Source organism: Hemicordylus capensis, chromosome 1 (genome assembly GCF_027244095.1).
Source record: "Hemicordylus capensis ecotype Gifberg chromosome 1, rHemCap1.1.pri, whole genome shotgun sequence".
Classification (NCBI taxonomy): Eukaryota; Metazoa; Chordata; class Lepidosauria; order Squamata; family Cordylidae; genus Hemicordylus; species Hemicordylus capensis.
Genome location: NC_069657.1, coordinates 126,807,377 through 126,823,646, shown reverse-complemented (window position 1 = coordinate 126,823,646; position 16,270 = coordinate 126,807,377). Strand labels below are relative to the sequence as shown.

Here is a 16,270-nt window from a genome sequence, read left to right as displayed (position 1 = left end):
CTCACCTTCCCTATCCAGGTCGGGAGGAAGACCGATAGACGGGCTCATCCATGTGGGGAATTGGGAATAACCACCACAGAATTCGGTCTGACTCCCCTGCCAGCTCCAATGTGCTCCATAGGGTCTGGTGACCCCCATTCAAGCCCTCAGAGGATTGTGAACTCGGCAGCCTGGCTGCAACTGAGGAGGCCTGAGTGGGTTTCTTCCTTTTCCCACTAGAATTCCTGGTCTCACTGAGCCCCCGACTGTGGCGCATCTGGCAAGGATCAGAAAAGCCCTTTACCTCAGCCAAGACCATGCCTCTAAGCCACCACCGGACGTTGTTGGGAAGGGGCTCAACCCCAATGTATGGCTCCAGTGCCTCCCCCGCTTCTTCCCCCTCCAATCCAATATCTGCGGGCTTTAAAAAAAAAAAGTTCTCAGTAACAGCTGAGAAGGAGAAGAGAACCACCACGGTCCCTCCCCTGCAAAAAATCTCTTTTAAAAATACTAGAAAAACTCAAGGAAAGCTGAGCACTGTGACTACCATGCTTTTTAAGAGCCAGACAGGGCAGAACTGGTTCCTCCGGGGATGCTCCTCCCACTCGCAGGAGGGGGCCCTCTGGGGAGTGTTGAAGTCTAATTGGCCCTGTCTAGGAGCGAATAGGAGAGAGCAGCCCGCTGTCGGATGCACTCCTCTTCCCTGCTGGAGAAAGGGGGCATGGCAGTTCAGCACAAAAAACTCTGGGGTTGTCTGCTTGCTTTCAGAATGCTTGGCAAGGGGAAAGAAGGAGTTCTGGTTCTAATCATCCCCTCCCCATCTACAGTCACTCACCAAGCATAGTTAGCCACTTCCTCTCCACTTCCCTGCATGGCCAATTTCATCCAAAATGTACTTTAAGTTGCGACTTGCTGTTATAGGCACCACTGCCCTGCCCAGGAACACCTGTTATCTGAGATGCAACTCAGCTGAGTACCTGATTGAGGAGCATACCTATAATACTTTCCAGCATTTAAAAATCTGCAGTCGTGAAGCAACTATGCAATAATCAGCATTAGAATGCTGTGAGGTCATTGGTTAAAGGAAAACAATTTAGACTTAAAAACCCTCCGATTTAAAATTCTTTTACGGAACATCCCCCTCAGCCCACCACTTTTGCAAATGTTTTTTGTTTCAATTACTCTGGGATGTCCAATCTATTTGCATTTGTTTTCATGTGTTCATTGTGCAAAAGTCCTTAATTGCCTTGGCTAAAAGCCTCTACATTTAAAAGACATGCTGAATCGTTTCAGCAACTTTGTTACTAGGCAGAGACTGGAGAGATGATCTCATGAGTTGCTAGGCAAACTGGGGGTGAGTGACTGTTTTGAGCGGGAGCCAGCAAGATACTTCTCAGCCTAGACCAAATTTCCTGGCTGCTCTGGGTAAGTTTATCTGTATGCAAACATCCTGTGTTGGCAAAACTAAACAAACCAGGATTGTGGAGTTGGGTGTCACTCAATATTTTAATGACAAACCATGGTTGACAAACCAACGTCAAACCTAATCTGTCGTTAGACTGCTTGAAATAAACTATGTTTAGTTTGAACAGATTTGGACATAAAACGTAACCACAGCTAGGCAAAATAAGCCATGCTTCTATATGATATCTGAACTCATCCTTTCCCACCCTTTTTTCTTTGGCCTTAACAGAACTGTTCTTTCTGAAAAGAGAAATTAAAGTGAAGGAAGTACAGGACGATAGCTGCCTATCTGCTGAATTGCTCAAGTGTGATGTCGACCAGTATCAGACAAATAATGCATTACAAAAATTAAAGTGAATATCAGTTTTCTAAAGGCATCTCTAGTACCCAAATACTGAGTCATCAATAGTAGCCTATATAAAGTACAAAACTGGAAACCTTGTTCAGCACTATCAAGAGCAGCAAGATTAGCTTTGGTTCAACACATCCATTAGGTGAAACTTGAAGTTTAGGGCAAGCACATATTTGTTAAACACTACCATATTTACCCAAATAGAAGACAACTCTAAATTTAAGATGACCCTTTAAAAAAAATAGAGGTTAAATACAGGTTGTACTTGTATTTACTCAAAAAAGAAGAGGACTCTAAATTTAAGACAACTTCTAACATCAAAGAACATGGATTCAGGTAAATAAGGTATTTGTTCCATTTACCTATAAGTGACATCTACCTTTTGGTAACAAAATGAGCATGGAGAAAAGCAAAACTAGCCCCCTCCCTGACCTTACTTCATTGTGCTCCACTGCTGTTCAGTCAGAGCCTTTAAGAAAATTGGGAGAATGACCCCTCCCAGTTTAGTTAGTTAAGCCAAGCTTCTAGGAGGAAGAAAGAAGTTCATAAGATAACAAGAAAAACAACAGGTATAAAAGACATTAGATGAGGAGAAAATGCAGACCAGTAGCCATGAATGCCAAGGGTGGATCGAGATGTCCTCAACTCTAGCAGCAAGAAGAAGCCTTCACGGTAAGTGACCAATGTTCCTTTCTCAGCTGCTGGGTGAGGACATCTCACGTGGAACATGCCACAGCTGAAAAAACCCTGGGAGGGGGCAACCTTGGCTACTGGGGTGGAAGAACATGTTGGAGTACACGCCTGCTGAAGGAAGCCTGGGAGGACCGCATGAGATCCAGCTTGTAGTGTCTTGTAAATGTGGAAGAAGACCACGTCACCGCTCTTTATTTGAAAGGTGTGAGGAATCATCCTAAGGCTGCTGCATGTCGTTTGATGGAGTTTGCCTATAGGCCTTTATCCAGGCCATCCTTGAGGAATAGCAAAAGTTCGGGAAGCCCGCATTTTATTGCCAGAGCTTGCGTTGCCTACACCATCTGAGAAAGACTCGCCAAGTGGATTGATACATTCTGTTGGTGGAAGACCTTCTGGATGCTAGTATGGTATCTAGAACTCGCTGGTCGTATCCAAGACGGCTGAGTATGCTGCATTTAGTTGCCAGGCAGCAAGCTTGAACCAGGTTTGACTGGGCCTTGACTGAGAAGGTCATTTGTCGTGGGTAGAAACCACGGACCGTCCACTGCCAAGTGAAGGATTTCTGTGAACCATGGACAACGTGGCCAGTAGGGAGCTACTAGAATGACATCCGCTGTCAGTAACCGGATGTGGGGCAGCAGGCGACCGAGAACTGGGATTGGCAGGAATGCGTATAGTAGCTCCTTAGGCCATCGAGCCGACATGGCATCTACTGCTTCCACCTGTTGGCATGAGAAACGGGAGAAGTGAGGGAGATGAGTGTTGAGATGGGACGCAAAGAGGTCTACTGATGGGAGACCCAGGATTTGTGTGAGGCGATGGAAGATACTGGGGTCGAGTCTCCATTCTGTTGGGTGAAGTTTCTGGTAACTCAGCAAGTCTGCTTGTGTATTGAGTGAGCCGGTGACATGGTGAGCCAGAATGGAGGACAGGTGTTTTTCTGTTCATTGCATCAGTAGGACTGCCTCTTGGTGAAGAGACTTGGAGCAGGTCCCCCCTTGGCAGTTTACATGTGCCTTCACCGTCATGTTGTCTGTGTGCACCAAGAAGTCCCTGTAGAGTATTTGCTCCTTGAAAGCTATGAGAGCCAAACGGACGGCTCTCAGCTCCAGCTAATTTATGCTGTGGGCCTTCTCCTGTGGAGTCCAGGAGACCTGGGCTAATGGAGATTGGCAATGGGCCCCCCAGCTGGACAGGCTGGCATCCGTCGTGACCATTATCCGGGGGGGGGGCAGTCTAGAAAGGGTTGCCCTGAGATAGGTACGAGGAGCTTAACCACCAACGTAGCGATGTTTTGACTGAGTGAGGCAGTGTGACCTTTGTCTGGAATTTCTGTGCAATCTCTTTCTGGTGGGGTAATAGAAACCATTGTAGAGAACATAGGTGGAAGCGTGCCCAAGGGACTGCTTCCATGGTGGAGACCAACAGTCCGAGGAGTTGTGCTAGCATCATGACCCAAACGTCCCTGAAAGACAGTATTTGTTGGGTCAATAGTATAATTTTGTCTGCGTTCTTCTGTTAGGAAGAATTTGTCTTGCGTCGTGTCTATGATCACCCCCAGGTGCTGGATCTGCCCGGAGGGGATCATGTGGCTTTTGGCAGTGTTGATTAGAAACCCATGGTTCTAAAAAGGCAGCAAGAGTGGTGTTTATGTCTTGGGTCGCTGATTCACTGGACTGAATAAGAAGATCAACTAGGAAAGAAAATAAACTGATTCTTTGGAGTCTTAGGTGAACCACTAAGGGGGCCAAGACCTTGGTGAAGATTCTTGGGGGAGTGTCGTGTACTGGTAATGGCAGCCGTTGTAGGAGAAGCATAGAGGGTGGCGAAGTCCCGATGAAATGGCACATGAAGATATGCCTCTGTGAGTTTGACTGGTGCTAGGAGATCTCTGTGGTGTAGGGCCTCTGCTATGGAGTGAAGCGTTTCCATCCGGAATTTCCTGTGCTTTACCCACTTGATGAGTACTTGAGATCCAGTACTGATCTGAAGGAGCCGTCTCTTTTGGGCACGGTAAACAAGACAGAGTAAATGCCCTGTCGGTGCTGGTGTACTGGAACTGCTTCTACTGCTGAGATGTTGAGAAGGTGAGAAATTGCCTGTTGCAGAGCCAAATGTTTTCTGTGGGACTTTGAATGAGGCATGGGCATGAATCTGTCGTTGGGGTGGGCTATCAACTCTGTTTTGTAACCGTGCAGGATTGAGTCCAGGGCCAACCTGTCTGATATGGAGGGCTCCCAGGGGTGGAAAAAGCGAGAGATGTGGCCTCCCAAGCCAGGATGTTTGACAGGGTTTGGATTGTTGGCCTTAGAATTGAAGCGGGGTCTGTTCCAGGTAGGGTGCTGTGGCTTCACTTCTCTATCTCTGGGTTGAAAGGTGGACGAAAGGAAAGAAAGGGTTGGTTGAACCTTCGGTTAGAGCGCTTGTCCTCCTTGTGGGTGGAGGAATGGAGTGCTTTTTTCTTGTATTTCATTTATATTAATACTTCTTAATACAAACCATTGTGCTTTTGAGCATGTTGGATGGCGGTGAGTTGGGCTGTTGGTTGACCCGAAGATGGGTTGTGGCCCTTCCATCCCCCTAGTGTGCCCAACGAAGACACAGTGGTCCATGGGGAGTGGGGTGGGCGGTCTCCATGGCATGCACCATCACACGGTGGTGATGGGGATTACCGGGCAGAAATGAGGCCTTGGACTTCTTTCCCTTCGGCATCAGCACATGTAGGATGCTGGATCTTTTAGGCTCCATTGGCAGGGAAAGAGATAGGAAAGAAGGGGAAGCTGAGAGAGAAGGGAAAAGCTTCCCTTCCCCACTTTGAGGTAGGTATGAGCAGTTTGGGATAAGAGTCAAAGTAGGGCTGAAGGAGAGAAGAAGCAACAACGTGAGGAACAGGGTGAAGGAAAAGCAAGGCAATGCCGACTGCTCTGGAGCTTTGCAGGACAAACTGAACTGGGAGTCATCCTCCCAACTTTCTTAAAGGCTCTGACTAATTTGATTATGTCCTGCCCTCTGGAGAATGCCGGGAAGAATAACTTACATGAGATGTCCTCACCCAGCAGCTGAGAACAACCCTTTAGCTCTACAGCTCTGTCTAGTTTTAATCTCCCTTACAAGTGAAGCAATTGCTAAAATAACAGGGAGGAAAAGAGACACTTTCACTACAAGTATTAATTGAAAACATCACAGGGTAATTTCCATGCCACCCGCTACTTCCCTTACCTTATCAAAGTGAGGCTGGTAAAGGGCTGCATATTTTCTCTCTAAATCATGAACTTCTTCATAAAATTTAGCTTCTATGTGAGCACATTTCACTTGTAACTGTTTCAAGGCATCAATTCTTCTTTTTACTGCTTTTGGTAAGCTAAAAACAAAAACAATTAAATAAAATGTATATTGCAGCAACTTCTAGTGTTCTTCACCTACTTTCAATACCATTCTTCCTTCATCTTGTTCTTACTGTAAACTACTACAAAAACACCTAAGAGCAATCCTCAAACTGGATGACTGAATGGAAGAGATTCAACATGGAGAAAATGAAACACACTGGGAATAAAACCATATACTCACCTCTCCCTCTCTCTCTCATTCACAGAGAGAAGGGAATGTAAATTGGCTTTGCTTATTCAAAGGAAACTCACAGTAAACACTTACTGAAAATGTTAGCATTGCAGAATTGAGGTTTTGTCCCAATTCACTCACAACATGATGCAAGATGTCATAGGAGAAGGGGACATATGTTTACAACATCACTTGCTGGCTACAGAAAAATTTCAATCCATCTACTATCTCAACTACTTGTTTTGTCCTTCTAGAATTCAAAAAGGCAGTTCAGGTTATCGCAGTGCTCTAGAAGAGAACCAACAACACAAGAAAGAAAGCTCACACAGGCACCATAGCAATTCACTATTTCAGGGCAGTTATAGCTGGGTCCATGATTTGGCCCTTCCAACTTTAAAGGACCAGTATCCAGAAGCTGGGATAGGACAGCAGCACAGAAGGGGTGTTAGGGTAACCCCCATTTTAGCCCAAACTATGCCTGAGGATCTCCCAGGCAGACTTTGAGATCCAAATTAGCAATAGCAAAGACCAAAGAGAAGGAGACACTAATGCAATCATAGAAACTACTCCTCAGCCAGAACAATTTCCACCTCCTAAGCTTGAGTGAGATTTCCTACTCTTGATGGCATTAACTAGAGCCTCGAACTCCGAGGACTAGAAACCAGTGATTAGATCACATCTTTAATGTAACAGGTGCATAAGCAACATCCTAGATTTATCAAGGCACAAGATGCTTCATCACCCTTGGCAAGAAAATTAATCTCCCTTGCTTCAGCTCCTCTAAATAGAAAGAAAGGAGAATGCTATTCAATTATTTTGTCTTGTCCACTCAGTTTTGGGGTATGAACCACTCCACCAGAATAGTACTCTGAACACAGTATGGTACAATTTGCCAACCTACCCACAGATCTATCCACGTTCATGAAGTTGTTCCTGGGAATCAAAACTGCACTTATTCTCATTATTTTGACCATCCACATTGCAAAGCCCAGGGAGAGTGTGCATTCTCTGTGGGTGAGTGCCAGAGATTCCCTTTGACAATCTATGGCTTAAAGAGCTGAAATCACTCGATCCCCCCATCACAACTTCAACCCAATTGCACGAGTTGCCTTTTGCAAAACAGACCTCTAACTTCTTCGTCCCAGCCCAGGAAGGATATGCACAGAGAATGTAGATACAGCCCCTTCACACATTGCCAACTTTAAGATAGGGACCCGTTGTCCCCTTCTCCTTTTACTTCTTTTCTATTACCAATGAAGGCAGAGTCCCTAAGGACCCCTTCGTAAGAACTTTTCTGATCACAAGTGTTCAGAAGTGAAGGAGGCATGGAGCAACAATCAGGTGTCTATTCACCTTTGGATATATCAGTCTTAGTTGGTGGCTAGCATAGGGGAAATCCATGTTCATAAACAGGTTTCTCCAGCTACACCAAAAGTTTGCTGAAGCAATTTGGAATCTCCTCCCTGCCTTCCTCCACTAACCTCTGTCCAACTCGGGAGAACGGCACTCTTGTGTTTGCCACATCTCTAACATAAGAACTCAAGAACAGCCCTGCTGGATCAGGCCCAAGGCCCATCTAGTCCAGCATCCTGTTTCGCACAGTGGCCCACCAGATGCCACCACTGGAAACCACAGGCAGGAGTTGAGAGCATGCCCTCTCTCCTGCTGTTACTCCAAGGCATCCTGCCTTTGAGGCTGGAGATGGCCTATAGCCCTCCGACTAGTAGCCGTTGATAGACCTCTCCTCCATGAAGTTATCTAAACCACTCTTAAAGCCATCCAGGTTGTTGGCTACCACATCTTGTAGCAGAGAATTCCACAAGGGGATTATGTGTTGTGTGAAAAAATACTTCCGTTTGTTGGTCCTAGATTTGCCGGCAATCAATTTCATGGGATGACCCCTGGTTCTAGTGTTGTGGGAGAGGGAGAAGAATTTCTCTCTATCCACTTTCTACACACCATGCATGATTTTATAGACCTCTATCATGTCTCCACGCAGTCATCTTTTTTCTAAACTACAAAGCCCCAGGTGTTGTAGCCTTGACTCATAAGAAAGGTGCTCTAGGCCCCTGATCATCTTGGTTGCCCTCCTCTGCAACTTTTCCAGTTCTAAAATGTCCTTTTTTAGATGTGGTGACCAGAATTGTATGCAGTACTCCAAGCGTGGTCGCACCATAGTTTTGTATAAGGGCACTATAATATTAGCAGTTTTATTTTCAATCCCCTTCCTATTGATCCCTAGCATGGAATTGGTCTTTTTCACAGCTACCGCTGTGGGGCTTCAAACTGGGGTTTTTCGTCCCAATGTGCATCACCTTATACTTGCCAACACTGAACTACATTTGCCACTTTGTCGTCCACTCACCCAGTTTGGAAAGATCCTTTTGGAGCTCCTCACAATCCGTTTTGGATTTTACTACCCGGAAGAGTTTGGTATTATCTGCAAATCTGGCCACCTCACTACTTACCCCTGCTTCTAGATCATATATGAATAAATTAAAAAGCACCGGTTCCAGCACAGATCTCTGGGGGACCCCACTTCTTACTTTCCTCCATTGTGAAAACTCTCCATTTATACCAACCCTCTCTTTCCTGTCTTTCAACCAGTTAGCAATCCACACATGTACTTGTCTCCTTATCCCATGATCGCTAAGTTTCCTCAGGAGTCTTTTGATGAGGAACTTGATCAAAAGCTTTTTGGAAGTCCAGGGATACTCTGTAAACTGGATCACCTTGATCCACACACTTGTTGACACTCTCAAAGAAGTCCACAAGGTTGGTGAGGCAAGATTTACCTTTGTGGAAGCCATGCTGGTTCACTCCCAGCAGGGCTTGTTCTTCTAGGTGCTTTACAATTTTATCCTTGAGGATGCTTTCCATTTATTTTTCCTGGAATGGACGTTAAGCTAACTGGCCTGTAATTTCCCGGATCCCTTTTTGAAAATCACTGTTACATTTGCTGCTCTCCAGTCCTCCGGTACAGAGCCAGATTTCAAGGATAAGTTATATATTTTAGCAAGGAGGTTGGCAATTTCACATTTAGTTCTTTGAGGGTTGTTGGATGGGTGATTTGTTAGTTTTCAGTTTTTCCAGACACTTTAGAACATCATCTCTTGTAACTTTTATCTGACTCAGTTCTTTAGCCTCCATCCCTAAAAAGCCTGGTTCAGGAACAGGTATATGCTCAGCATCCTCTGCCGTGAAGACAGACACAAAGAACTCATTTAGCTTCTCTGCAACCTCCATATCCTCCTTAACAATCCCTCTCACTCCCTCATTGTCTAATGGTCCAACCGCCTCCCTGGCAGGTTTCCTGCTTCTGATATATTTAAAGAAGTTTTTGTTATTCCCCTTGATACTTTTGGCTAAATGTTACTCAAATGATCTTTTTTTGCCTCCCTTATTGTCACCTTGCATTTCTTTTGCCAGAGTTTGTGTTCCTTTCTGTTCTCTTCATTTGTTCTCATCCCAGGAGATGTGCCTGGGAGAGCGAAAAAGTGGGTCTGGAGTGGGGGCGGCAATATCACGGGTAGCGGGCAGAGGGAGGTATGGCGGTGGGAGTTGGGCGGGCCGTTACTGGGGAAATCGGTACAGGCAATTGAGGCCTGTTCCTTTTTCCGGTCCCTCTCCCAACCCTCTGACCCTAGGGAGCTCTGAGAACACTCCTTCGAGGATTAGGGTGCTGCTGCTGAATGCCAGGTCAGTTAACGCAAAAACATCTCTCATCCACGATCTGATTGTGGATGAGTGTGCTGACCTGGTATGCGTGAAGGAGACCTGGTTGGATGCGCTGGGCGGGGTTGGTCTCTCTCAGCTTTGTCCTCCAGGTTTCCAGATCATGCAGCAGCCCCGCCTCGAGGGCCGGGGAGGAGGTGTTGCAGTCATCTTTCGAGAGACCGTCCCCGTTTCCAGGTGCCCGGTCAGGCAATCTCAGAATTTCGAGTGTTTGTCCTTGAGGGTGGGCCTCCGAGATAGGCTGGGGATTCTGTTGGTGTACCGACCACCCCGCTGCACTTCAGTCTCCCTACCTGAGCTGGCGGGGGTGGTCTCAGAGGTGGCTTTGGGTTCCCCCAGACTTATTGTTTTGGGGGGTTTCAATGTCCACGCCGAGGCCCCCCTAGTGGGTGCGGCTCAGGATTTCATGGCCTCCATGGCAACCATGGGCCTGTCTCAATTGGTATCGGGCCCTACCCACGTGGCGGGACACACTCTGGATCTGGTTTTTTCCGACCGGGAAATAAATGATCTGGAGGTGGGGGAATTTGAGATCACTCCCTTGTCATGGACAGATCATCACCTGGTGGGGTTTAGTTTGACTGCTCCGTCTGCCCTCTGCAGGGGTGGTGGGCCGATTAAGATGGTCCGCCCCCGAAGGCTTATGGATCCGCTTGGATTTCAGACAGCCCTCGGGGAGTTTCCAGTGTCCAGAGCTGATGACCCTGTCGAGGCCTTGGTTGATCTCTGGAATGGAGAGATGGCCCGGGCTGTTGACACGGTTGCCACCAAGCGCCCTCTCCGTTCTGCTCTTTGGTTTTCCTCGGAGCTTAGGGCGATGAAGCAACTCGGACGACGGCTGGAGCGACACTGGAGGAAGAGTCGTCACGAATCCGATCGAACACGGGCTAGAACCAACTTTAGGGACTACGCTGTGGCGGTGGGGGCGGCGAAGAAACATTTTTTCTCCGCCTCCATTGTGTCTGCTCAGTGCAGGCAAACAGAGCTGTTTCGTGTGGTGAAAACATTGCTCCACACATCCCCCCGGACAATGGGGGAGGAGTCATCTACGGCTCTTTGTGATCGGTTTGCCTGTCGCTTTGCAGATAAAGTCACTTGCATCCGTGCTGACCTGGACTCCAGAGTTTTGGCAGTTCCGGCAGACGTGCCTCTGGTACCATCTGGTCCCATTGTTTTGGATTCTTTTCAGTTGGTGAGGCCTGAGGATGTGGACAAGATCCTGGGCAGTGTGCGGGCGACTTCATGCGCTCTTGACCCTTGACCTTCATGGCTAATAAAAGCTGCCAGGGAGGGGACAGGCTGGAGGTGATCGTTAATGCTTCATTAAGGGAGGGCAGGATGCCATCGTGCCTTAAGGAGGTGGTGGTAAGACCTCTATTTAAAAAGCCCTCCCTTGATCCCTCCAACCTGGACAATTATAGACCTGTGTCTAACCTTCCCTTCTTGGGCAAGGTGATGGAGCGTGTGGTGGCGTCCCAGCTGCAGAGGGTCTTGGATGATACGGATTATCTGGACCCTTTTCAATCTGGTTTCCGCCCCGGGTATGGGACTGAGACTGCCTTGGTCGCTCTAGTGGATGACCTACGCCGGGAACTAGACAGGGGGAGTGCGTCCCTGTTGGTTCTGCTGGATCTCTCGGTGGCGTTCGATACCATCGACCATGGTATCCTTCTCGGCCGCCTCTCGAGTATGGGAATCGGAGGCACTGCGTTGCAGTGGTTCCGGTCCTTTCTTGAGGGGAGGGTCCAGAAGGTGGTGCTGGGGGACTACTGCTCGGCCCCGTGGCCGTTGGCCTGTGGGGTCCCGCAGGGTTCAGTCTTGTCCCCCATGCTGTTTAACATCTACATGAAGCCGCTGGGAGAGGTCATCCGGGGATTTGGACTGAGTTGTCAGCAATATGCGGATGACACTCAGCTCTATCTCTCCTTGTCATCTGATCCTAGGGAGGCGGTGGATGTCCTGAATCGGGGGCTGGAGGCCGTGATGGGGTGGATGTGGGCTAACAAACTGAAATTGAATCTGGATAAGACGGAGGTACTGTTGGTCAGTAGGAGAGCCAATCGGGATGAGGAGATTTTACCGGTTCTGGATGGGGTTGCACTCCCCTTGAAGGAGCAAGTACGCAGCTTGGGGGTACTACTGGACCCGGCTCTGCTTTTGGAGGCTCAGGTGGAGGCGGTGGCCAGGGGTGCCTTTGCACGGCTTCGGCTGGTGCTCCAGTTGCGTCCCTTTCTCGAGAAAGCAGATCTGGCCACAGTTACCCACGCCTTAGTCACATCGCGGCTGGATTACTGTAACGCGCTCTACGTGGGGCTGCCCTTGAAGAATATCCGGAAACTACAGCTAGTGCAAATCGCGGCAGCGAGGGTTCTATCCGGAGCTGCCTGTTGGGAACATATCACCCCCATTTTGAAAGATCTGCACTGGCTGCCGTTTTGTTTCCGGGTCCAATTCAAGGTGCTGGTTTTGATCTTTAAAGCCCTAAACAGTTTGGGCCTGGGGTATTTGAGGGACCGCCTGCTCCCAAGGGTTGCTGCCCGCTTGACTAGGACATCTGGGGGGGCCCTGCTCCGGGTGCCGACAATGAGGGAGGCCCGGCTGTCGTGCACTCAGGACAGGGCCTTCTCTGTTGCTGCCCCTAGACTCTGGAATGCTCTCCCGGTGGCCATTCGTTCCTCGGACTCCATCACAGCTTTTAGAAAGCTTTTAAAGACTTGGCTTTTTACCCAGGCTTTTACATAATCGTCTTTTACTGCTGTTCTTGTGTGTTTTTATCTGTTGTCTTGTTTTTGTGCCTGTTTTTAGCTTGATGTTTTTACTGTATGTTTTTAATTTTTGTAAACCGCCTTGGGGTTTTCTTTTAACGAAAGGCAGTATAAAAATGTAAAAATAAATACATAAATACATAAATTTGGACAGGCCTTCCAATTTCAGAAGGTCTTAGTCTCCCCGCTTTCTTTGAACCAGTGTCTAACCACTGCTGAGTAAAGTCACCTGGACTACTTAGACTGCTGCCACGGTATACTATCATGTTTTGTCTATCCCCTCCTTTTCTAATAAATTGGTTTCCCTGATTCATTGTTTTACTTGTCAATTAACCCCACTGCCTGTCTTCAGAACCATCCACACATAGCCTGACAAAGTTATCAGCTAAGCTCTAACATCAAGTGGAATATGTAGGAATCGTGCCACCCAGAACTCTATGGTTTCCCCATTCATTTAAACTGCTATATTGGATGCATTGTTTTTTCTGCGTTAATAATCTTGCAAGCGAGTTTAATTTACAAAATTCCCAAGGACATTATTTACTTTTTTAGTTCCCTAATTAGATTGTATATTTGATTGTTCTAACAAATGTTGTGTTTTGCACTGAAAACGTGTCTCACTCGTCTACATGGAGGCTAGCCCCAGCTGTAAAAGATTCCTAGCAGACACAAGGATCTGTCCCCACGTTGATGCATCTCAGAATTCTAGACTAGTACTGGAGACAAGCAGGATGGCTATCATCATCTTACTCTAAGCTTCTGATAGAACGTTGGTCTGGATACTATATTTAATGCCCTTCTGTTAACCTAAAGAAAGCTATTAATGACTGTTAAAAAATGGAAGGGTGTGGATGACCAATTGATATCCCGATTAACAAAACACTGGTGCAATGAAAGAACTTGTGCTTCTGAACAGTTCAACTAACTTGGCCCCACTGCCAGCTCAATGACCAAGCCCTTCCCCAAGAAGTACTCTGTGCTACAAACAAGGATAACCCCAAGGGTCATGCAGCCCCCAGGGAAATGTTTTTTGAGTGACACAGAGCATTTCGAGAGAAGGGGGAGGTCGTTTAAATCTCCTTCCCCACCCACCCACTAGCATCAATGAAGTGTTTAGTCTGGAACTCTTCAGAAGCACTGGTGCTACAACAATTCTTCTGTTGCACCAGTGCTTCATTAGTCAGAACATCAACCACTATTTCCAACATACAAACATGAAATGAGGGAGAATCCCACTATTGATAAAATAGGATAACACTCTACAACATAATCTTGTCTTACATATGTTTTACCAATACTATTGAAGTCACTGGGGCTTACTCCCAAGTAAATGTGGACAGAATCACAGTTCTAATTACCTAAGAAAAACAGGTTGCTCACCTGTAATGTTTGACCTTTTCATGATCTGGTATAATTCACAAGTGGGCTCTGCACGTGCACAGTAGTCCCTGCAGAAGGACTTCAAATTCCTCAACGCACTCTGAAACTCTGCCCATCATATGCAGAGCACACTCTGTATCCCTGGCAGCAGCATGCTTCCCAGGCAATGCTCCCTGTAACACAGAATTCCACGTGTTGTTGACTAGAACTCCCAGCATCCCCAGCCAAAGTCACTGCAGATGGGGATGCTGGTAGTTGTAGTCAACAACATCTGGGAATCCCTGTTAAAGGGAACACTGTTCCTAGCACAGTTCCTGAATGGACACTGTTGGAAGGAGGACCAGGTGGAGTCGTCAAAGAAGAGAAGGTAAGCACATCTGAAGAGTGGGGAGGTCGGGTGGGTGTTGGGAATACTGGATCAACAAAATATCAAAAGTTACAGGTGAGCAACCTGTTTATCTTAGTGGTGATCTGGTATCCTTCACAACATGGGTGACTAGCGAGCTCTCAAGAGGAGGTGGGCTTGAGGATGCACAGGGTCGCACCTCTGACATCTTGGAAATGTTCAGAAAGCAGGATGACATCACTGCTATCCAAGTATCTCTGAGGCTCAGCTCAAGGTCAGGAAAAGCCCCTGTCCTCCTTCCAAGACTGGAGAAAGGCAGGGGCTCTCCCTATCTTCACACTACATTCATTTTATCAGATGAAAAGATGCACTCACCAATGGTGAGTTTATTTGTGGACCCCCCTCTATTTCATACTTGTAAGCCAGTCATGTTTCTCATACTTACGTTTCAATGTAGCTGGAGGGAGTGTGAGGTGCATTGTCGAGCCGCTCCTGCAATGCTGCCAAGACTTGTGGATTCTGCATCACTTGGTCTGCTAGCTTTTCTGTAAGAGACAAAGTAAAATTTAAGCTACTCTGAACATAATTCAACTTTATAACATTATTAGCAGGGCTGAAGCCTTAATTGATCAAACTGATTAAATACTGGGGTGAATTGAAATTTGGACCTCCAATTAACCACCTACCTTCCTTTTACAATTCCTTCTAGCCCCTGAGCCAACCTCTGCTACAGACTGTGTATGGCAGTTGTCTGCATGACACACATGCCACGGTTGCCTTCCCTCGCTCTCTTTTCAAAGGAGCTCGGGCAAGAAGGCAATGTGCGAAGCTGTGGCTTGTTTTCCTGCCTAGTCAAGAGCAAGCATGAAGTGACTATGGCATTACTGGAAGCTCGATTACTGTTTCTCCCCACTTCTCTGTGATATTCATGCCTAGGAAGGTGGATGGCTATCAAACAAAGAGATGCAGCAACTGCATCCCCTGCAGTAAGAATATGAGGAGACAACCCTACTCTTTCTGTTTCTCTGTGAGTGACTATCCCCTCTGCCCCTTTCTTTCAAAGTAACTCAGTGGAACTTGAAACAGGTACTAGCAGCACTGCTGGATGAATCTGAAAAGGATGAGTCACATGTGCACACGTTTCAAACACATTTCTCACCCTACGTTCTCTTCCTCACCAGAACATTATTGACAGCACAGTACAGGACTTTCCACCCAAGATGGTCGAGTGTACAGACAAAGCAATTATCAATGAATACCCTTTTCATTAGAGTTGCAGACATGCAATTCAGTCCTATAAATATTCAGCCAGAATTAGTCCCACTATGTTCAATGTGGCTTACTACTAGGTGAGTGTGGATAGGATTGCAACCTTAGCTGATTGATTGCTAAATGCAGAATGAAAGTTAAGTCTAGAAGCAGGGTGGATAAAAATCAATGATTTTTTTTTATTTAAATCAGATTTTTTTAAATTTAAATCGGATTTTTTTAAATAAAATGCTTTTTGAGGAAAATATATTACCATCCAAAGGTTATTCCATCATGAAATAAAGATTAGTTTTTTAATTATGTAGAATAAGGCTGTATATGTTTGGTAAATAAATAAGGCTGTATATGTTTGGTAAATAAATTCCATTAATCCATTCACAATGTCATGCTCTTCCAGAGGTTTTTGTAAGATTATTGGGCAGTTTCTCTGCCTACAAGATATTATCACAGATGCTTGGTTTACTTTTGCAGTTCTCAAAACTGAATTTGACTCAGCAGAGATCACATGCCTCTTCTTCACAGCAAAAATGTTATGACATGAACAGAGTTGAGAAAAAGACCTTAATCCTATTGTTCTACAAACCTATGAATACAGAATCAACCCCTTCAGTGCTAAGTTTCAAGAAGTTCAGTGAAATAGAATAGAAACAATATTTTTCTGATTGTTTGGAGTGGAATAGATCTGCACAAGAAGAAAGTGAAACTAAGTGTGAGGAGGGAGGGGCAAGC

The 16,270-nt window shown here is 46.4% G+C and overlaps 1 protein-coding gene across 4 annotated transcripts in view; it reads right to left on the bottom strand.

The window, feature by feature from the left end:
* The window catches only part of NAP1L4 (nucleosome assembly protein 1 like 4), a 116,567-nt gene that overhangs the window by 64,446 nt on the left and 35,851 nt on the right, over window positions 1–16,270 (bottom strand). For all 4 annotated transcript variants that reach the window (XR_008313708.1, XM_053285493.1, XM_053285494.1 and 1 more), the window contains exons 4-5: window positions 14,718–14,817; window positions 5,708–5,849 (exon numbers count right to left, since the gene is read on the bottom strand). Coding sequence is in view for 3 of the 4 variants with exons in the window: in XM_053285493.1 (XP_053141468.1) it covers window positions 5,708–5,849; window positions 14,718–14,817 (242 nt within the window). In the remaining variant the exon portion in view is untranslated. The remainder of the gene's footprint in view (window positions 1–5,707; window positions 5,850–14,717; window positions 14,818–16,270) is intronic.